General features: G+C 40.0%; 1 protein-coding gene across 2 annotated transcripts in view; it reads right to left on the minus strand.

Annotated features, from left to right (window-relative positions):
• gypc (glycophorin C (Gerbich blood group)) overlaps positions 1–24,266 on the minus strand; it is a 61,086-nt gene that overhangs the window by 14,322 nt on the left and 22,498 nt on the right. For both annotated transcript variants that reach the window (XM_039756503.1, XM_039756502.1), the window contains exon 2: positions 11,017–11,067. In XM_039756503.1, coding sequence (XP_039612437.1) covers positions 11,017–11,059 — 43 coding nt within the window. In that variant the 5' untranslated portion in view covers positions 11,060–11,067. The remainder of the gene's footprint in view (positions 1–11,016; positions 11,068–24,266) is intronic.

A 24,266-nucleotide genomic window follows, 5' to 3' on the forward strand; every position in this document is an offset into this window, starting at 1 on the left:
TAAGACTTGCTGCTCAGTTACAGGATTAAAATTTATAAAGTATACAATGCAAGGCAAGACAGGGTCTACCAAGCTAGTACTCGTATGTGGTTTACACTGTGATGCTAAGATATGGGATCTTATATTTTTAATTTTTCTATTAAAGAAGTTTCTAAAGTCTGTACTGCTAATGTCTTTTTGTATTTCGCACTGTAGATCTGAATACCTAATTGTTAAATTAGCCACTGTTCTAAACAGTGCACAATGATTATTATTATCTATCATTTTAGAATAGTAGTCTGTGCGAGCTTTAAAGAGCTTTTTTAAACACTACAGTTTTCGACACATCTCCCTTCTCCATAAAAACATTGGATAAAATTGTTTCTCGGTCGTTACTATAAACAAGACGGGGTAAGTAACAAATTAAAAAAATATATCTTTGGGTGGTGTATTCTGTTAAAAAGGACTTTCATTAATATCTAATTGTGTTCAACAAATTTTGCTTATGTAGGAAAATGTAATAATCAATTTATTCATTAACTAAGTAGTTAAAACAATTTTGATCTTCAGGTCATTTACTGTCTAGAGGTAAAAAACAGCTTTCATGATGTAAGACGTGTAACCGGTTGTCCTGATCAGCTTCCACAACCATGCAAAACATTTAGACAGAATCTGTTTACATACATTATTCATTTTTCTTGTCATTTATACAAAGCTCATTGCAACAATTTGTCAAGAAATGGAATGTCAATAAATAGAAATCAAATCGTTGCCACAAAGAACAAACCGTACACTGCAGAAACTGTTTTGAAAAAAATACCCCTGTTAACAACAACCCACCTAACCCTATTTTCTCAAGTGGAGCATTTCCAAAATTAACCAGAATACAGCTTAGCCTTCCAGACAGTACTGGTGTGCAAACATCTGATGTGTGACAGATAGTCCTATGGCTATTGTTAAACATTTTGGTTAAGTCAAATTAACGTTGTGGTATTAAGTGATATAATTTGTAAACAGCCATTATAAATATTCTGAATAAAATTGGGATTATTTTTGAAATAAGCAGCTGGATAATAACAACTACAAGAATCTACCTACCTACAAGAATCACAGATGTCTATTTAACAAAATAAAATATGTCTGCGACATCCAAGAGATTTGTGTCTATTACATTAATATGTGTAGCCAGCAAATGTGATTATTTTGATTTGCAGCAACTGAAAACCTATGCCACGTTATACAACATTTTTGGCGATATTCAGTTGCAGTGTTAATTTACATAACCTTAGAGAGTCGACCTGCCCAATGACTCCCTCCAACTACAGGGTTTATGATTTGCAGATCTGCCTAATCACAGGTTTGGCATCAATAATTAAATGGAAATTATTTTGCAAGAAGTAAACAGGAAAGATGTCATTCCCACAATGCAATTAAAGACAGGACTCTCAACCAATGAATAAGGGGAAGAGGCAGTCAAATGCACAGCATTGTGGGAATGACATCTTTCCTGCTTACTTTCCAGGAAGTAACTTAATAATATTTTATCAAAAATGCATTTTGCAAGTTTTACCTATATGAATTGACATCAGATATGGGGATTATGCAACATGAGTTACGTGAAAATATTTTTCTTTCTTTCACGGATATGAATCATCTGCCATTGTTCAGAATTAAGTCACTGATGGGCGCCGTCGGTTTTGAATATTCAAGATGTACTTACTTCACAAAAAACATGAGATTCAAAGTATTTCTCGGCCACCAGTCCAAACTTCATGGGGTAAATAACATAAAAAAAATATTTGTGTTTGGGTGGAGTATTCCTTTAATGAGTCGACAGTAAGGCATATCAAGAAAAAAACAGCAGGAAATCTGTGAAGCTAGTGCTGCAACTACACTGACAGGATGAAGACTCTGTATGTTACTGTTGCAGTGCAGTACAGAATATGGTACAGAAATTATATATTGTTTTACTTTTTTTTTAAGAGTTATATATATATATATATATATATATATATATATATATATATATATATATATATATATATATATATATATATAACTGTATTGTATTGTCTAGAATTTGTTAAACAATTGACTTATAGTCAACAGTACAGTAGTAGGATATGAGGTGTGGGGCCCAAAATGTATTCACAGATTTTCACAAGCACCAAGCATCATAAGGTATAACTGTAGTCTGCAACTTGCTACAATAACGTCAGGCAGCACGTCACTGGCTATTAGAAAAAGGGGCCGAGCTTGACAGTGCAGGAAGATCAGTGCTCATTCGGTTAAGTATGACATGTGCCGCAATTTCCAGTTGTGTGATGTAGTGACGAGACCAGCAACTGCAGTCAGCAAATCTGACAAAAAGGCACTTGATGTGACATTGGCTTAAAGTCGCCATGTACTCTGAGAGATCTGTTTTGTTAGTTTTTAAAAACGCAGAGCATTATTTTGGTTATGTAACCTTGACTTTGCCTGCCACATGCCTGCAGTCCATCACAGAAGCAGACAAGAATCAGAATGTACAAAAGAAATACATTTTATACATCTGCATGTCCTTTGTGACTGCTAGTGCAGTTTACAACCCTGCTCATATACAAGGCGGCATGTTGCTTACAGGCCTTTGTGCTGTAGAAGAAGAAACAGCTGCCATGAGACTGTAGAAAATAAAGAAATGTCTATCATCTCAATACTGTAGACAAAGTGACACATAATCGTTATTGCACCCTACAGTACATGACGGAATCTTGAAGATTTATGTCAAACTCTTAATGTGCTGTCTGACAAAAGCGTTATACAACATGAACTGTATATTCACATATTTTACAGCTTTCTTTAGTGGGTCACAAACTAAGGACCTCTATCATTTTTTTACTGATGGTTTTCTTTTCTTTCTTTGTTCTTCCACCATCTTTAAAATACAGTCCCGTCCACAAAGCTGAAACATTCTATTAATGATTTAAGGAGTTGGCAAACTCACTAAAACCAATGCATTATGTTCCTTTCTTCCTTTTATGTACCAATATTGCATTCTGTTGTCTTCATGTTATTGGACCACACATATTTTGCAGTTACACTGGGTGTTCCAGAAGACATTCCTGGACAAGTCCTAATAATAATTATACATTTTATTTTTATAGCGCCTTTCCCATGCTCAATATTGGTGTATGCAGGCCAATGTCACGTCTGTACTAGCAGGGCAGACACATTGCGTCTCCGTTTCTTCTCCCTGCAATTTTATAAACTGTATGTTTACGGCTTTAAAAAGTGAACAGACACCAAACAAGCTCATTGTTTGAAATAAAAAGGACACTGCATGTGTGGCACAGAAAGAGGGCTGAATGCTGGTGAACGATGAAAGCTTTGCAGTCCTGTAGAAAAGGAAGAAATAATAAAAGTGGATTCCTGTAGCAACGCATGGCGCCCATCCTGTATGTAAGCTCATCTCTTAGTGTATATGCTGTAATCTTCAATTATTTGGATTTTTTTAAATGTCATGAGAGCAGCAAATTATAAAACTCTGTGTTCTGACCTGAATCATTACTCAGACAAGCTAGCGTTCTACTTGTATTGCAGAGGCAGATTATTAATAAGCCTAGTATAATTACAGCTTCATCTTTATAAAATGTAATCACGGAAAAGATTCAATATTTAATATTCTAATGTCAGCTTGCAAACATGCCACTAACCTTTAAGGTGCACAGAAATCAGTATTTAGATTTTTAGCTATCTTGTATATTCAATGATTAAAATTAACAGTCTAAAAGAGCTGCAATAACCCAACAGATGCAATGCAAGATCTCCTCAATCATGACACCAATCAGCTGGGAAGAAATGAAACAGTGATGCTGTTTGGAAAAGCTTGGAGAATATCCAGATGAATCAAGTTCCAACAGCAAACCCTAAAAAACAACAATTTCTAGTGATATAGTGTGATTTATCCATCCATCCATTGTCCAACCCGCTATATCCAAACTACAGGGTCACAGGGTTTCGCTGGAGCCAATCCCAGCCAACACAGGAAACAAACCCCGGGCAGGGCGCCAGCCCACCGCAGGGCACACACACACACACACCAAACACACACCAGGGACAATTTAGAATCACCAATGCACCTGACCTTGTCTTTGGACTGTGGGAGGAAACCAGAGTACCTGGAGGAATCCTACGCAGACAAGGAGAGAACATGCAAGCTCCACGCAGGGAGGACCTGGGAAGTGAGCCGGGTTCTCCTAACTGCGAGGCAGCAGCGCTACCCACTGCACCACCATGCCGCCCATAGTTTGATTTATTTATCAAGCAAACCACAAAGAAAATAAAGGCCCGATATTGGAGTCCAGCAGTGAAACACTCTTTCTGTGAAGTCTTAATGGCTTCATCCTCCACACTGGCACACAGGACAACAAACTTTATGCTTTCCTAAATTGACTGCCATTCCATTAATTGCAGCTCTTCATAAATTAATGTCACATACATTTATAATGCCTGCTTACTTCAGATTATTTTATTAGCAGAACTGTTCGTGTATTCGGAGCCACTGAGAATAACATGTGGAGCTGGGGAATCTTTCGGACCTCCCACTTTAAACCAAAATACCAACTTTACCAAACTTTTAACACAACTCAGCAAAATTAATGGAGATTAAAAAAAGGTGGCAAATATTTAAAGATATTCATGAACCAATATATACATGTATAGAATAACTATTGTCAAGTCGTATGGCTGTTAAAGCCACTTGTCAGTATTTTATTTGAGTTTTAATGAACTCAATGCAGACGCTTCATGATGACAGGACATCTGCAGTAACAAGTCTAATTTAATCACCCTGCTTTTTCAAAGGTAAGGTCATGAATATTTTTTGTCTTCAGTAACAATGTTATTGTTAGCTATCACTCAGCGCTTTTTAATACAAAGAAAGGTCAATCGTGCATTTGCTAGAAAGATTAATTTATTTTCGAAGTAGAAATATATTTACGTTCTTTCATTGCAAGTACTGTTGGCAAACACAGGTTTGCTTTGAGGGAAATACTAAACTGTCAAGGATTGAAAGGCAAACAAAACACAGCAGTTCGGACCCCTGTGCTTTTTAGAACAGATCAGGCTACTCACCTTGTGTAAATGATGGTTTCATTAAATAAAGGCAAGATAGCAAGACTGAGTTTTTCATTCTCTTATTTCAGTCAATAACATTTAAAATTATTTTTAGTCAAAGTATCACCCTGGTTTCAGATCAAGTTTAATTCCATTGCCCACTACTGAAGTCCCCTTTAAAAGGATATTCAGATATCACTGTATGTTTATTAATGTCAGAGAAGAACACTTTGAGTGGGGTGACAGCACAGTGACAATGCAGACAGAGCTGCTTTCTTGCAGCTCCAGAGTCCTGGATGACACTCCCCTGTCCAGTCACTATTTTCATGCTCTTCTGCATTCGTCTGGGTTGTCCCATCTGCTCTGGTTACCTCCAACATCCCAAAGACGTGCAGTTCAGATTATTAGTAAATTTTCCCATCTTGAGAAATGTTGGTGTGTGTACAAGCCAGTTCCTAGCTCTCACAATTAAAAAAAAACTCCAGACACTGCAACTGAAACATCTGGTTTTAAAAAAATAATGAACTGAAGGATTAGGGAAATTTATATGTTGGAAATGATACATGACCTCTGCCAATTGCCAAGAACAGATCAGTTGTGTGAGTCAGTGTAAAATCTGTTTATTTACAGTACTTACTTTTTACCTACATTATCTATCTACTGCACCCGTCTCATGGTTTCATCTTGGATATGCCTTTTTGTATTTTGCAACACTGCGGTTTTACTTTATCTATCTGATGGATGAGACTGGAATAAAATTGTTTTCTACTTGTTCACTATTAAAGAAATCTCATGATCAGATGATTCATACTGCCTCCATACTTTAGTCACAAAACATTGAGATTACGAGGCCAAGAACAAAGAAGATGACCATATTTCTCAGGAACACTGGTCCAGTGAAATCAACAACTTCCACTTGACCAGCCTGCTCTTGCATGAGTTCCAACCAGGGTCTTATTTCCCAAACTTAATGCAAATTACTGATAAGATATAAAAGAATCAATATGGGCTTGAACTGATAATTATGAATTATGATGTGTATAAAAGCTTACATTTACATTACCTCACTTAGCAGAAGCTTTTAATCCAAAGTGTCTTACACAAGAGGTCAACCTAATCAAGTAAACATCAGTCAGGGGGGCTGTTTGAGAACAAGGGTTACAGGACAAGGTTACTACACAAGGCACCAAACAGAACAATATAGGACTAGATACTCTTTCTTAGCTACTAAGAACTTCAAATTAAAGCCACAATCAATCAGAAAGATATTCACGGAACAAGAGAGTCATCCAATGCCTTCTAACCTCCCCAAGCATCTCAGAATTCTATGTTATTATGGTTAAGCCCGAGTATCTATTTATTATATGATTTAAAGTGTTAAGTCAGAATAACATCATGTTGCAAAACAATTACGAATATTGCTATGCATTTTGCCACTCAATGATAATTTATCAATATTCGTGAATGGGGCGGAGTCTGTACCAAAACATATAATCAGTGTTGTGCATGAATTAGTTCATTGAACAAGCTCATTTTTCTAATAACAGTGAACTTAACGTAACGTATTGCAAGTGAAGAACTTGAATGTGAGCTAGTTCAGGTTTATGTGACATTCTGGATCTGGTTTAGGTCCAGATTAAACGTTTTGCTTTGCCCTGCAATGTAGGGGTGGAGCCGAATCCGGTATTCGGATAAGCACAAATACTGGAGTTTTACAAATATTTATTTTGAATTCATGTTTTACCATTTATTTGTATTCGGAAAAAAATAATGTAAAATCAGATAGGCACAGTCTGTGTATGCCTCCTAGTACTTAAGCTGCACCCCCGCTGACACGAGCATGCAGTGAAGCTCCACTTTTGCTTTTAGGAAAACGTTGTTCTTGGTGAGGCCACTTTATATTTTTCCCCGTTGGAGAAAATCTGTAAAAAAAGTAAACTCATGGGTCATTTATTCTCAATCCTTAAAAAATACAAAATGAACTGAACAGGAAGTAGTTCAAAATTGAAATGGTGAACTATGAATGTGAATTTATTCATTTTAATCTGTGTGAACTGAACTTTGAGTTAGTTCTTGTGAGGTGTGATCTTGCACAACACTGCAACCACTAGGACAGCATTCTTTCACTTAAGAAATATAGCAAAAGTTAGACCTCTTATATCATTGAAAGATGCTGAGAAATTAACTCACGCTTTTGTTTTTAGTCGATTAAATTACTGTAACGCACTGCTCTCAGGACTACCCAAAAAAGACATAAATCATTTGCAACGAGTGCAGAATGCAGCTGCTAGAATCCTAACTAGGAAAAGAAAATCCGAACACATTTTTTCTGTTTTGATGTCGCTACACTGGTTACCTGTGTCTTTCAGAATTGACTTTAAAATTCTTCTTATAGTTTACAAAGCCTTAAATAATCTCGCTCCATCTTATATATCGGAATGCCTGACACCCTATATTCCAAATTGTAACCTTAGATCCTCAAATGAGTGTCTGCTTAGAATTCCAAAAGCTAAACTTAAAAGAAGTTAGCTATGGACCTAAAATCTGGAATAGCCTGCCGATAGGAATTCGCCAGGCTAATACAGTGGAGCACTTTAAAACACTGCTAACTTCACTTTATCTTAATCGTGATACTCTGTATGTTCAATTCATCATAATAACTATTCATGGTGGCTCTAAAATCCGTACTGACCCCTACTCTCTCGTTTCTTTTCCGGTTTCTCTGTGGTGGCGGCCTGCGCCACCACCAACCTACTCAAAGCACCATGATGCCCCAGCATTGATGGACTAAAAGCTAGAAGTCCACGTGATCATCATCATCATCATCATCAAGTCCTTCCATGAAAACCCTAAATACAAAGAGGACTGTTTCATTTATGTTAGGTAGATTGCCCAGAGGGGACTGGGCGGTCTCATGGCCTGAAATCCCTGCAGATTTTTTTTTTTTTCTCCGGCCGTCTAGTGTTTTTTTTTTTGTTTTTTCTGTCCCCCCTGGCCATTGGACCTTACTCTTATTCTATGTTAATTAATGTTGACTTGTTTTATTTTCTTACGGTGTCTCTTATTTTTCTATTCTTCATTATGTAAAGCACTTTGAGCTACATTCTTTTGTATGAAAATGTGCTATATAAATAAATGTTGTTGTTGTTGCATATAATAGCGTGTAAACGTGGAGGTGTAAATCCAGTTTTAGAACAAACTGAAACTGAACCATCAGTTGAATCAAGCAATAGTGATGACAATGTGAATTGGTCACCAGATGTTGACCTGGACACTGAAACTGCTGAATACACCACTGATCTGCTCCATTTCAGTCAGGGTGTCTCCTCTGGCTGGGACCACCAGAGACAGCCCTATAAATGTAAGGGTTTCCCACAGTTCCTGGCAGTTCATTGAATGTACTTGTGAGTCAGTGAATGTTTCTTTTGTGCTTTTTTTTTTTTTTTTACATTTTCTGAATTTTGACCTTCTTACTCTGTTTTTCAACCACTCTCCTTGGGTATCGTATTGGAACTTTGTTTGTACTGGACTGGCCTTTTTCCTCAGGCAATTCCACTGGCACTTTGTACTCTATGGAGCTTTCTTTTGTTAAATAGCATTTTTTTTGTGAAGTAAATCTTTTATTTTATAAAGATCCTACATGGCATCTGTTGCTAGCTGTTTTTTTTATGGCATTTCCCCCTCTAGTTGGCATTTTTGGAACTGCTTGGGACTTGCATGCTTCAGATTCAGAGTTCATAACATGTACATTCAAGCGCTGTGATACGCATGGTGAATTCAGTTGCATAAAACTGTAGTGGGGTGCAGTATCCACTTGGCAAAAAGGCAAAATGAATGTGATCATGTACATTGACAAGAAAGACATTAGTCATCTTATCACTGTTCACAATGCAGCAATTGTCAATATTTGTTTTGGAGAAAATGTGGGAGCCACTAAGCCTTGAGCTCTGGTAGCCTACAATGACACAAGGGACATGTCAATTGTGTGGTTCAGGCAAAGACATTGTATCATCTCATGGGAAAGCAACAAAAAAATATTATAAGAAAAGTGTGCAAAAGAGCCATGCTTGTACTGTACCCACTGCAACATCTGCCTGTGTTTTGGTGACTGTTTCAAAACATGTTACTCAAAGGATGTTTACTAAATCTGCATCAGTACAGAAGTGGACACTCAACATACCTTTTCTACTGTATTTTATCTTGATGTTTTATTATTTATGTCTCTGTTACATGTTTTCTGGTTTAAAAAAAAATTTGGCCTATTTGGCTCATATTTCGTTTTAACATAACACAGTGATTGAGTCAGCAGTTTTGCAGTGCGTATGAGACTTTCTGATATAAATCCACCATATCAGTGTTTTAAAAAACGGACAAAGAAAAGTGACATTTAACAGACAAAGGATGAGGAAAGACTCACAGATGTACTTAAGTTGGCTGAACTCTCCAGTGCACCAAAACTCATGAGCCTCTCAATGATTTATGTCAGTGGCTATTGACCAACAATTGACTAAAGCACTTTAGATCATAAAAGCACATGATATATTAGAAAATATTAAAGGCAATGGTTAAAACAAAATACAATTACATAATACAGAATGTATTCTTTAAATAGAAGTATGTAGATTTACAAGTAGCTTTGTGCGTTAAAACTGAGTTCTATTTCAAACTCCACACCCAGAATACACATGGAGGAATTAAAATTTACCTTATAGTTTCCAAAGATTAAAGAACTGACAGGTGGGGTTTTCATGTTTTTACCACATCCTACAAATAAACATGATTTTTACCAACATTTAAAAGCAGAAAACTAGAGCGATCATCCAATAGGGAATTTCATTAATGCAAACTACAAGTATGGTAAGTAGGGTCTTTAGTTACAGCCATATAAAGCTGAATGTCATCAGCATAAATAGGACATTATAAGCCTTTTTTATGAAAAATTGTTACCTTCCGTTCACTCGTTCACCCATTTCCAAACTCGCTTGTCCTTGCATCGGATGCAAGACAGGAACAATCACTGGAAAGGGCGCCAATCCACCTAACCTGCATGTCTTAGGACTGTCGGAAAAACAGAGCACCTGGGGAAACCCACAAAGACACAGGATAAACAGCAAACACCAGGCAGGGAAGACCTGGGGCATGAAACCTAGGCTCCTTTCTACAAGGCAGAAGTGTTACCACTGTGCCATTGTAATGTCACCTAAAGAATGTAAATACAAGGGTAAATTCAAAAGTAAAGGCAATTTGAAAATTTAAAGGTAACCATAACGGGTGGAAGCTGACATAATACAACGCGTTTGTGATGGCTTATAGGTAGTTTAAACACAAGTCTAGTTGAAGTGAAGGTCAAATGAATGTGGACGCTCTGCTGTGTGACTGCAAAATTACTGAGCAATGTGTTGTAGTGAGAGTTCTTTGGGCAGAAGGAGTGAAAACCTGCTGAAATTCACTGAAGGATGTTGGATCAGGGCATAAGAGAAAGCAGTATAACTCAATGAAAAGTTTACGGATGGGTAAAAAGGTTTGAAGAGGGAAGAACAAATGAAATGCATTTTATTTTTAAAATGTTTGTGATAAGCCATCTGTTGGAGTGACAAATGCAGTGCATTTTATTACTAAAACTGTTTTGTGATGCACCATCTTTTGCAATGACATCGCAACTGCATGGGCACACAGACAGAAACACAGACACTTACCCTTTTATTAAGGTAGATTAATTGTAGCACTAAACCGGAATTTGATTTTATCCATTTCTTTATTTCTGTATATCTTTATGTACATTAGAAATCTTACATTTTAACAAAAAGGCAATTATTGTGAAATTATTACTGAATTATTTGAATAAATGTTTAATCTGCTGAATATCTTTGCTTCACACAATGTGTTTGCATGCCTAAATTGTATTCTACACAAAGAACATTGAAGTCAATTCCTTCTACTTACCTCCAATGACTGCAGCATTTGGTTTATTGTCCCACGTTTCCATTTCTTTTCCTTGGGGGAAAAAAAAGAAGAAAATCGTTTAAACACACTGAAGAAATTCACATTACTAAAAATGAATGATTAACATTTAATTATAAATGCATTGATCATATTTTTACCATACAGTACACAATATATTGCAATCCATTGTTTGCTCGAATATTAGTTAAACAAGAATCAGCAAGGCTGCTGGAGAGAGCACCAGTCCATCACAGAGCAAACACACAGGAAGCACACCCTACTGTAAACACCATTTATCTGCTAGAAAGTTGTCATGGAGTCATCTAATTCATCATCACCTGTGATTCCTTGTCATGTAATGTGAAATACTCTGGTGACCAGATCAGCACCTTCAATTGTCAAGTTCAACAACCCGTCCAACTATAAGTTGTGTAATCCGTCACTGCTTTAAACTGTTTCTGTCATCTTCTGCATGTTGGCAAAAGACTATCATATACCAAATACCTTAACTTAAGAGCAGCATGTTTGGATTTAAAAAAGTGGAACACTTCTTCATACAGTGCTTGATTTAATGTGCGCAGCCCTTGAAATACTTAAGCCAGATCCAAGAAGGGAAGTCTATGATAAATCATCAGCGACGGCAAGACACTTTTTGGATTCTGAAGTTTGTTACTTGCCCAGCCTTGGCAATTTGAGATGAACTTGTATAAATTTTATTACGGTATTTATCTTGTGTTCCAGAAAAAAAAAAAAAAACAACTTGCACACAAATCACAAATTTCTACAGACAATATAAAAATCCAAGCATTCCTTCTAGAGTTTAGCAATCTAAGCACTTGGAAACAGACTAATTCTGCACTTCTATTACTGTCTGTATTTCACATCTTGAATGTGGCACTTCCTCAGATATCATTTAAAAAAAATGCCTGCCCCGGACATGTCGGTGGGTGTTAAAACACGTGCCTATCAAAGATAAAATGTTCTGCCATTGTATGTGCATTCTTTATAGAAAAGTAAGCCTCATCATTAAATCTGTAGATATTTTACGATCAGCACGCTTTGACACTGCTGCCTCATTTTGGAAATGCACACAAGAATATTTATGAACGAGGAATTGTGCCTCTCAGTTTAGAGTTGTCCTGATGAAGGATGTTCTTCTCCCAAAACATATTGACAGGCTTCAATAGCCGGTAATCTTGTACAGAGCATAACTCAAGGAACACTATAAGGAATATAACCTTTTTTTTCTTTAAGGAACATTAAGTGCATTAACTGCTATTTGTATTCTACATGTATTACTTTGCTTTTGTCTGTATTTCTGTGTAAATAATGAAATGGTGCATTAATAGGGCAGAGTATTCAGGCAATTTGATTCAAGACAGCCAGCAGGGCTGCCTGTTGCTTGACAAGACGGGCCACATAAACGCTTCTGGCAGAAGAGCAGCTGGACTGGAGATATTTGGTTAATTGACCTGTTAGCCTTTCAAATCATCAAGGCCATCAGAGTGAAGAAGTCTTTAGTCTCATCTGAGGTTATGAATCATCACCAGATGTTCTGGTTAAGGAAAAGCAACAAGGGAGGGTACAAAGGCAAGCTTGTCAAAACAAGGACAGGAGGCACAGGGTAGACCTTGAGTCCCTACGTGTAGCTGACCAGTTTAACAGCAAATCTGGTAAGCTGAACCTCACTAGAGCTTCTTTTACTTTGGACCTGGCCATTACACTTTTATAAGGACAGCATTCATATGATCACAAAACCTCATGTAGGGATAAAACCAAACTATGATTTTCCCTGCAGTGTGTACTATGAATATTTTTTACTGTTACAGTGGTATTCACAGGTATTGTGTTGTTTTCACTAGAGATGTTGCATTTTGCAGGCTTCTTTATTAGTGTCCTAGGTTTTAAAGGTGAAAAGGATTAAAGTAGGGGTGTCAAACTCAGTTCCAGGAGGGCCACAACAGCTTCAGGTTTTCATTTCAGCCACTTTCTCCATTAGTGATCAATTGCTAATGGTAGTGGAACATACTGCCTTGCCTTGATTTAAATCGACTTGCATTTCAATTGTTTCATTTTTTTAACAAGCTGCAAAACAACAATGAAATGTAAAAGGAGAGAACAGATGATCAGGCTAATACAGATCATGTTTGCGCCTATGTGTGACGATGTGGGTTCTGGCTCCACACTCCCTTTGATGTTGGAAGCACTTGAACCCAACACCGTCGATAATGTTGCCGAATGAGCTAGTCAATGGAGGCAAATTACTGAGCAAGGGGAAGGTAGAAAGTGCAAAAGTGCTTTTATTAAAAACAGTCAACAAAAACAAAAACAGTGTTCCATAAATAGTGCAGTTTCAAATTCATTAAATAAATAATCCATAAAAAGAACGTGGAGTAAAACCAATAAATAGAAAAAACAATCCTTAAAAAACGAAGGTTAAAATCTTCTCCTGGAAGCAGTCTTTAAAACAAAAAAACAAATCCGGTGCTTTTCTGTATGCGTCTCACCTGCTTATCCCGTACGGGCTTAGCAGCAGGCAAGACGCTCTCTGCAGCTGCCCTCCTACATCACACGCAAGACTGGAGACCTCCCGATCCCTGGCTTCGGTTTGGCTCTCATCCCAGCCTCGAGACTTGGACTCCTTGGTCTCCAGGACGCTCACACCAAGGACTGCCACTCCAAGCCTCCCGACTTCCGCTACCCTTCTGCGGCTCGTCGCTTTCACCTTGGTCACTCCCGCTACCAGATCGCTCAGCGGGAGCGACATCTACACAAACACCTGGGTGTCGGCCTAACACCCAGCTTCCTCGCAGCTGCCCACGGCCGATCGCGTGCTCACCACACGCTCCGCGTGTCCGTCTCTCTCCTGCACCGCTTGCTTCCACGCTCCCTGTAACCTCCGTCCTCTCCTTTCCTTTCTCTCTCCGGTCGTTTCTTTCTCTTCCCGAACGTTTCTTTTTTCTTCTTCCCCTAAAACCGACTCGCGCTTCTTTTTAAAATGACGAGGGCCACAGCAGCTGCAGCATTAGCCGCGGGACAATCATGAATGTGGGCAGTTCCTCACCTGTGCACTAGGTGAGAAACGCCCACACCCTACGGATCGTCCCACGCCCACTATGGCCAACGTCCCCTCGCTAAGCCGCGAGCACAATGATTATTTATTTAAAAATGGCCTTTACTCAACGAGCTGTGGACCCATAACACCACACTATGTCTTCCATACTATATCTGTCTCAAAATGATATGCAATTGAATGTGCAAACCCACTGTTGGACATATTTACAGGCATCTTCAACAGTCAGTCATCCCCAAGTGCTTCATCATACCCATGCCGAAGAAGTCTTCTAACTCTTGCTTCAATGATTATCTCCCCATAACACTCACACTGGTCATCATCAACTGCTCTGAAAGGCTTGTCTTGGGCCCTCTGAAAGCCAGACTTTGTACATCACATGACCCTGTCCAGTTTGCATATTGCTTGAACCATTCTATTGAGGATACAATATTATCTACTCTTCCTCTGGCCCTGACCCATCAACAAACGAGTCACTACAGTTCTGATCAGCATTCAACACCATCATCCTTCAAAAGCTCATAGGGAAGTTGAGTCTGATTGGCTACAACAATTCCCTATGCAACTGGATCCTGGACATCCTGAGAAAGAGAGCCCAGACAGTCTGCATCAGCAACACCACCTTCAGTAACATCACACTGAGCAATGGCACTCCCCTGGAATGTGTACTCAGCCCTCTTCTGTTGATTTATGACTGTATGGCTGCGTACAGCTCTTCACACTATCATTAAGCTGTCTGATGATACAACAGTGGTGGGTCTAACCAGAAATTGGGATGAGTCAGCTTACAGAATGGAGATAAGATGATTGGTGGACTGATGCAAGTGCAACAATCTGTCTCTTGTGACTGCTGACTTCACCTCATTGCATATCAAGGGCTCCAGGTTGCAACTGGTCAAGAGCACAACACTCCATGTGCACCCTGCATGGTCAAGAAGGTGCAGCAGCATCCCCACTTTCTTCAGCAGCTAAGAAAGGCAAGCCTACCTCCCTCTATTGTCACCACATTCTACAGGGGCACTACTGAGAGTGATCTGACCAGCTGAATCAGGTAGGTTAATCAGGTCAAGTAGGTTAACCTAGCAGGAGTCACTTGTTACTATATTAAGGATGAGGTTGGAATGAAAACTTGCAGCCATAGTGGCCCTCCAAAATCTGAGAATATAAACCTCTAGATTAAAATGATTCAGGTACTCACCAGTTTTTTCTGTTAGGCTGGCTTCACAGCCTGTTGTGTAGTGATCTGTCTGCAGGGCCATCATTGTCAAGTGTACAAAATATGATGAAACTCTAATGTGTGACTGGTAATCAACATGCATTGGCACCATGATTAGTGAGTATAACTACCTTACTTCAAACCTTTTGCCTTCCTTACCTGAATAATCTTTAATTTAACATTGCCTATGTAAGCTAAACCAAACAATTCATAAAAACATCAATATAAAGATAAAGACCCTCGCTACAAATTCATCAATTATATTTTTTCCAGATGTACCATTAGGCTGAAAATAGTGTTAGAATGCTTCTTTGGGCCTTTCTGGAGCAACACCTGAGAGCCAACCATACACTTTTTACCTAGCAAGTTACCGTCTCATTTTACTCACAGTCAGGTTTCACACTGGCATGCTGTTTTCTTCTTCTGGTACCATCTTCGTTAATGAAGTTTTGTAATCATTAGGGCTATTTCAGCTTTGAAAACTACTAAATGGAATAGGGACTTGGTACTCCTTCTGAACCATTCTCACATATCATGGAGCCATAGTCTTCTTCCTTTTATCTTTCACTGGATAATAAGTTGCAGCAGGTGGTATTTGTTCTTCTGCATCATGTGACCGAAATATTTAAGTGTTCATGTCTGGATGGTCCACTGTCTTATGCATTCCTTCAAGGACCTCCTTATTTCATACACTGTCCATCCAGAATATCTTCAACATCCTTCCATAAACCCACTTCTGAAATGCTTTAACACGTTCACACATAGTTTGTGTCAATGTCCACACTTCCATACCATGCAGAAGGATGGAGAAAACATAACAATGGACCAGACAAATCCAAAATTGTGACTTAAGAAGTGCTTTAATTTTCATGACTTCATTCCTGGCATATTCAATGCTACATTTGAGCTCAATGCAATGTTCTCATTGATTGTTCACAAAGCTGCCAAGATACTTGTACGTGGTCACCATCTCAAGTGGCTGTCCATCAACACACAAGATCGTGCGGAATAAATTTACCAATAATCTTATACTTAGTCTTATTTGAGTTGATATTAAGGCCATGATGCAAGCTTATGACAATTGAGGACGCATGTAGTAGAGAGTCATCAGCCTACTGTACGCTGTTTGTTGGTTTTCCATTTACAACTGGTGTGTTGTATGAGTTTGCAAATGGAACTGATGTAGTTGTGTTCATTTACAACCCTGTTTTGAATTTTATATTAGCAGTAAATTTATCTAGAATGTTTATTTTTTGATTGGCCTTTCCTTTTATTGTTATGCAATTTAATTAACAACGTGATTTTTCCTATGTGTCACATCTTTCTTTAGAAATTATATCTGCTCCATTGCTCATTCATTGGCTTTACAGACAACACAAAACCTCAAGAATTTAAATGTTAATGAAACCACTAAAGCTCCCCCTCAGTTAATGTAGTAATCACCTTATTTTTTACTACTGCACCAAATGTAAAACATGTCATGAACAGCCAAAGTAGTTATGCCACCCTTCTAAAAATGAGCAAAACATCAGTTCCTACATTATTCAGGTAATAATGCAATACACACTTCTGAACATTTGTACACAGCTGACAGTGTGATCCATGGTCTCTGATGTAACTCAAAGTCTCACAAGGAGTTCTTGAGGCAATGGGAGTATAAAATGAGAGATCTAGTGAGTCAGCCCGCACATGATGTGGCTACAAATGCTTCAGCCTCATTGGGCTGCCTTGGGCTGTGGACTCCCTTTCTCCTGGGACCTACCCTTAGGAGCTGCTGAATGGAATTTAATTTTGAAGCTAAACAACACACCCCAGTTCAAACAAGCGAATCTTTGTCTATGTCTTTGAAACAGTGTTTTGAGAATCATGGGCTCTCCAGGATCTTGGCATCTGACAGCACGTTGACCAAGAACTGAGCTGCAGAACTAATGAAATATGCCACTAATAATCTTTTGGTTTCTGTAAAAGGGGATTATATATAGATTTTTAAAACAATTATATGTGGCACTATGACATGCTAAAATACTACAGAAACAATATGAGGTCTAAGGTTTATATGTTTTGTTTGAATAGAAATCTTCTTAAAAGTTACAAATCACATGAATAAACAAGAACCCTTCAGAAAAGAAACTAAAATCTGAGAAAAAAAAATGTAAAAAATGTTGCATTAACTGTCATGTGTAGGAATTACCTTTTGGATTGGATAAAACTGCACAATAAAGCCCTTGTCAGATAAAAAGAAAAATGCACAGTCAAAGTATGTAACTAAAAAAAACGAAAATGAAAGAGGACTTGTCTTAATGGCCGACATGAGAAGAGTGGAGGTTAAACATTACAGAAGCATCTTCACTGATCCTTACAGCATAAAGTGAGAATAATGGATGGCCAGCTAACAGCTGCCAAGCTCAAGGTGTGACTGCTCGTCAATTCTGTTGTGTAGCTAACCGGGACTCAAAATTGACAGGAGCTCATGGTTACAAGCTTGACTTTCACACTAATCATTTTGACAGAACCAATAGGCTATAAAAAGTTTTCACTGGAATTACATTCAACAAAAATCTGTAAAAATTCCTGCACTATTATTATTAGCAAAGGCCTCTTTACAAAATTGTGCTCCAAGAAGCAGCTCACTTGAATAAATGCACAAGCGTGCAGGTCGGGTGATACGGTTTGTTTGTGCAGGTGCTGCACGCTACACCCCCAAAGGTCATGCAAAAAGACAATCTCCCTGCTGGAATTAATACAAATATGAGACTTGGCCGTTGTTTTAATCCTTTATGAACAATTCTGAACATTCTCTCTCTGCCACACTAACACTAAGGATATTCAGCTAATGAATTATTCAGCAGAAGTGTGTCAAGAAACACTATTGGGGCTCCTTTATACCAATAGCAATACACCTGCATATTACCCCACTGGGAGTATGGCAACTAAGTCAGCTGTGTTCGTTTTAAATTTTCTTCCTTTTTAGTCAATCTGGCATGTATTTAGAAAACAGTGTGTGTGTGCATATGTACTGTATATATATATATATATATATATATATATATATATATATATATATATATATACACACATATATATTGTGGTCCCCGGCCGGGGCTGGAGCCCGGCCAGGACGCCCAGGAGGACGAGAGGAGGGCTTGTCCCTCCTCCAGACCGCGAGGGGGCGTCCGTCCTGGTTATGTTGGGGGCCTCGGGTAAAGGGCTTGGAAGCCCAGCCCTGTAAGGGCCCGTGGCCACCGCCAGGCGGCGCCCAGTGCCTTATTATCCCGGGAGACCGGCACTTCCGCCACACCAGGGGGGACACCTGGACGTCTTCCGGGTGCGCAGCCGGCACTTCCGCCACACGGGGTGTGTCCGCGGAGATTGCCGGAAGCAGCTGGAGCCCATCCGGGTTCCTATAAAAGGGGCCGCCTCCCTCCAGTCATGAGTGGAAGTCGGGTGGAAGAGGAAGGAGCTGGAGTGAGGACTGGAGGTGGCCAGGAGGAAAAGAGGCACATGACTGTGTGGCCTGGACATTGGGGGAATCGGTGCAAGAGGCACTGGGGTTTGTGCACGTCCAATTTGTAAATAGTATTGTAAATAAACAGTGTGTGGTGGAGTCAACGATGTCCGTCTGTCTGTGTCCAGGTCCAAGTTCACAATATATACACACACACACTGTATACTGTATGTGCAACAGAGGTTGCACAGGTAGTCCAACTTCTCCAGGATGGCACATCAATACGTGTCATTGCCAGAAGGTTTGCTGTGTCTCCCTGCACAGTCTCAAGGGCATGGAGGAGATTCTAGGAGACAAGCAGTTACTCTAGGAGAGCTGGAGAGGGCCATAGAAGGTCCATAACCCATCAGCAGGACCAGTATCTGCTCCTTTGGGCAAGGAGGAACAGGATGAGCACTGCCAGAGCCCTACAAAATGACCTCCAGCAGGCCACTGGTGTGAATGTCTCTGACCAAACAACCAGAAAGACTTCATGAGGGTGACCCAAGGGCCCCATGTCCTCTAATGGGCCCTGAGCTCACTGCCCAGCAGCATGCAGCTCGATTGGCATTCGCCATAGAATACCAGAATTGGCAGATGCACCACTGGTGCCCTGTACTTTTTACAGATGAGAGCAGGTTCACCCTGAGCACGTGACAGAAGTGAAAGGGTCTGGAGAAGCCATGGAGAACATTATGCTGCCTATAACATCATTCAGCATGAGCAGTTTGGTGGTGGGTTAATGATTGTCTAGGGAGGCATATCCATGGAGGGTCACACAGACCGCTACAGGCTTGACAAAGGCACCTTGGCTGCCATTAGGTATCAGGATGAAATCCTTGGACCCATTGTCAGACCCTATGCTGCTACAGTGGCTCCTGGTGCACGACAATTCCTGGCCTCATGTGGTGAGAGTATGCAGGCAGTTCCTGGAGGATGAAGGAATTGATACCATTGACTGGCCACCACACTTTCCTGACCTAAATCCAATAGAACACCTCTGGGACATTATGTTTTGGTCCATCCAATGCCACCAGGTTGCACCTCAGACTGTCCAGGAGCTCAGTGATGCCCTGGTCCAGATCTGGGAGGAGATCCCCCACAACACCATCTGTCATCTCATTAGAAGCATGCACCGATGTTGTCAGGCATGTATACAAGAACACAGGGGCCATACAAAGTGCTGCGTAAATTTTGAGTTGCTGCAATTCAATTTTGGCAAAATGGACTAGCCTGCCACATCATTTTTCACTCTGATTTTTGGGCGTCTTTGAATTCAGGGCTCTGTAGGTTGATCATTTTCATTTCCATCAAACGATGTGGCATCCTTTCGTTCCTAACACATTACCCAGTCTATATCAGTATAGATATCCAGGAGGATTTCTTTTTCCCATTGGGATCTGATGTGTTTTCAAAGTGTTCCTTTAATTTTTTGAGCAGTTTATATATATATATATATATATATATATATATATATATACACACACTAGAGTGTTCCAACACCCCCCCCCCTCCCCCAAGCTCGCTTCGTTCGCCAATCTGCCCAGCCTACACTTGTGGGAGAAAGGGTAACATAGCATTAAACATAGTGTTAAATAATTTTTATTTTTGTTATGATATGGATTTTTCTCATGCCGGAACACTGGTTTAAATAGCCTAAACAACATTCGGAACATGGCGGAATGGGAAACTGTTTAAGGGGGGACCTGTTTCACTGCTGCACCAATAAACAAGCATGCAATGGAGTACATGCGTTAGTGGAGGTATTGAGCCGTGAAAATGGACAGAGAACATTCCTAAACGGAAGCTGTAGCAGACGATAAAGTTGAACATGATGACACAGAAGAACTTGTGATGGAAAAGGTTGCTGTGTCTGTTGTCTGGAGAGACTTTGGTTTTAAAAGGTCGGATGGGGACCATTATGTTCAAATGTGTGAATACTGTTTCTATACTACTGGATAGTACGGCTGCGGTGGGCTGGCGCCCTGCCCGGGGTTTGTTTCCTGCTTTGCGCCCTGTGTTGGCTGGGATTGGCTCTAGCGGACCCCCGTGACCCTGTATAGTTAGGATGTAGCGGGTTGGATAATGGATGGATGGATGGATGAATGGATAATACGGCAAGCCAAGTTAGATAGATAGATAGATAGATAGATTGCATCCGGAAAGTATTCACAGCGCATCACTTTTTCCACATTTTGTTATGTTACAGCCTTATTCCAAAATGGATTAAATTCTTTTTTTTCCTCAGAATTCTACACACAACACCCAATAATAACAACATGAAAAAAAGTTTACTTGAGGTTTTTGCAAATTTATTAAAAATAAAAAACTGAGAAAGCACATGTACATAAGTATTCACAGCCTTTGCCATGAAGCTCAAAATTGAGCTCAGGTGCATCCTGTTTCCCCTGATCATCCTTGAGATGTTTCTGCAGCTTAATTGGAGTCCACCTGTGATAAATTCAGTTGATTGGACATGATTTGGAAAGGCACACACCTGTCTATATAAGGTCCCACAGTTGACAGTTCATGTCAGAGCACAAACCAAGCATGAAGTCAAAGGAATTGTCTGTAGACCTCTGAGACAGGATTGTCTCGAGGCACAAATCTAGGGAAGGTTACAGAAAAATTTCTGCTGCTTTGAAGGTCCCAATGACCACAGTGGCCTCTATCATCCGTAAGTGGAAGAAGTTCGAAACCACCAGGACTCTTCCTAGAGCTGGCCAAACTGAGCGATCGGGGGAGAAGGGCCTTAGTCAGGGAGGTGACCAAGAACCCGATAGTCTCTCTGTCAGAGCTCCAGAGGTCCTCTGTGGAGAGAGAACCTTCCAGAAGGACAACCATCTCTGCAGCAATCCACCAATCAGGCCTGTATGGTAGAGTGGCCAGACGGAAGACACTCCTTAGTAAAAGGCACATGGCAGCCTGCCTGGAGTTTGCCAAAAGGCACCTGGAGGACTCTCAGACCATGAGAAACAAAATTTTCTGGTCTGATGAGGCAAAGATTGAACTCTTTGGTGTGAATGCCAGGCGTCACATTTGGAGGAAACCAGGTACCGCTCATCACCAGGCCAATACCATCCCTACAGTGAAGCATGGTGATGCAGGATCATGCTATGGGGATATTTTTCAGTGGCAGAAACTGGGAAACTAGTCAGGATAAAGGGAAAGATGACTGCAGCAATGTACAGAGACATCCTGGATGAAAACCTGCTCCAGAGCGCTCTTGACCTCAGACTGGGGCGACAGTTCATCTTTCAGCAGGACAACGACCCTAAGCACACATCCAAGATATCAAAGGAGTGGCTTCAGGACAACTCTGTGAATGTCCTTGAGTGGCCCAGCCAAAGCCCAGACTTGAATCCGATTGAACATCTCTGGAGAGATCTTAAAATGGCTGTGCACCGACGCTTCCCATCCAACCTGATGGAGCTTGAGAGGTGCTGCAAAGAGGAATGGGCAAAACTGGCCAAGGATAGGTGTGCCAAGCTTGTGGCATCATATTCAAAAAGACTTGAGACTGTAATTGCTGCCAAAGGTGCATCGACAAAGTATTGAGCAAAGGCTGTGAATACTTATGTACATGTGATTTCTCAGTTTTTTTATTTATTAATAAATTTGTAAAAACCTCAAGTAAACTTTTTCACGTTTTTATTATGGGGTGTTGTGTGTAGAATTCTGAGGAAAAAAATGTATTTAATCCATTTTGGAATAAGGCTGTAACATAACAAAATGTGGAAAAAGTGATGTGCTGTGAATATTTTCTGGATGCACTATAGATACAGTAGATAGATAGATAGATAGATAGATACTTTATTAATCCCAAGGGGAAATTCACATACTCCAGCAGCAGCATACTGATAAAAAACAATAAAAAAAACAATATTAAAGAGTGATAAAAATGCAGGTAAAATAGACAATAACTTTGTATAATGTTAACTTTTAACGTTCACCCCCTGGGTGGAATTGAACAGTCTGATAGTGTGGGGGAGGAATGATCTCCTCAGTCTGTCAGTGGAGCAGGACAGTAACAGCAGTCTGTCTCTGAAGCTACTCCTTTGTCTGGAGATGAGCCAGTTCAGTGGATGCATTGGATTCTCCATGACTGACAGGAGCCTGCTCAGCGCCCGTTGCTCTGCCACGGATGTCAGACTGTCCAGCTCCATGCCTACAATAGAGCCTGCCTTCCTCACCAGTTTGTCCAGGTGTGAGGCGTCCTTCTTCTTTATGCTGCCTCTCCAGCACACCATCGCATAGAAGAGAGCACTTGCCACAACCGTCAGATAGAAAATCTGCAGCATCTTATTGCAGATGTTGAAGGACGCCAGTCTTCTAAGGAAGTATATTCAGCTCTGTCCTCTCTTGCACAGAGCACCAGGTTTGGCAATCCAGTTTCAAAACCAACACTGTCGATAGTTATGACCGAGATGAGCTGAGAAATCTCATTGAAGCCGGGGGATGGTGAAAGTGCTGAAGTGCTTTTGTTAAAAACAGTCAAAAGTAAAACCGAAAGTGTCCATTGTGCAGTGTTCAGAAAAATACAGTACCTAAATAAATTGCAAATCCATAAAATCAGTGAAATGTGGGGATAAAATCCATAATAAATAAATCAGTTAAAATAGAAGTTAAAATGCAGTCTCCCTCCTCGCCCGATCGCAGCATATCACCTTCTGTCTCCACGGTTCACCCTTCACTGGTGTTGCTGGCCGGAGCCTTTCGCTCCTCAGTTTCATTGGGAGGTCTTACATTTTGCTCGCCCCACTCTACACGCTTAGTCAGCAGGGTGAACCAGCCCCTAGATTGCCTCAGCCTGCGCTCCCTCACGGAGCCCCAGCTCGTGCTGCCTTCACCTTCCTGGTGTCTGGATCGCCTCCCATGACTGCCTTTTCCCTTCTTTAACCTCCTTGTGTTCTCTCTTTTCTTTTTTCTTCCCCCTATCCTGCCGGCCCATAAATATACATCTCCGTGGGCGCAGCACCTTATTCACACGCCGCAGTAAGCTGTTGAAGCAATTGAGAATGATCAGGTGCAACTCACCCCAATCACCTCAACTCCACATGGTCATGCAATCGCGCCCACGGAGGACGGATACGGTGAACTGGATTTAAAAATGGACCATATTTTTTTTTTTAAGCCGCAGACCCACTATACCACAAATGCATTATAAATGCAAGTTGCAGTTTTATTATTTATGTATATAGCTTAGCTTGAAGCAAGGTCCATATTAATGCAATTTGCCTTAATGACGGTTCAGTTGGTAAAGATGTCATCACCAAGTTGCACTCGTTTTATTTTATTTTATTTTATTTTGGTACTGTGTAATGTACCTGGGTTTGAAGGTTTGAAGTAATAGTATTATTACTGGAAGTTGCACTATTATTTATTTTATTGTTATTATTTATTAGTTTAAATATTATGCAGTTTAATGATGGTAAAGTTGTTTAAAAAGTCACTTTAACTTGTCAGTGGATAGAGAT

The sequence above is a fragment of the Polypterus senegalus genome, chromosome 6 (assembly GCF_016835505.1).
Source record: "Polypterus senegalus isolate Bchr_013 chromosome 6, ASM1683550v1, whole genome shotgun sequence".
Classification (NCBI taxonomy): domain Eukaryota; kingdom Metazoa; phylum Chordata; class Cladistia; order Polypteriformes; family Polypteridae; genus Polypterus; species Polypterus senegalus.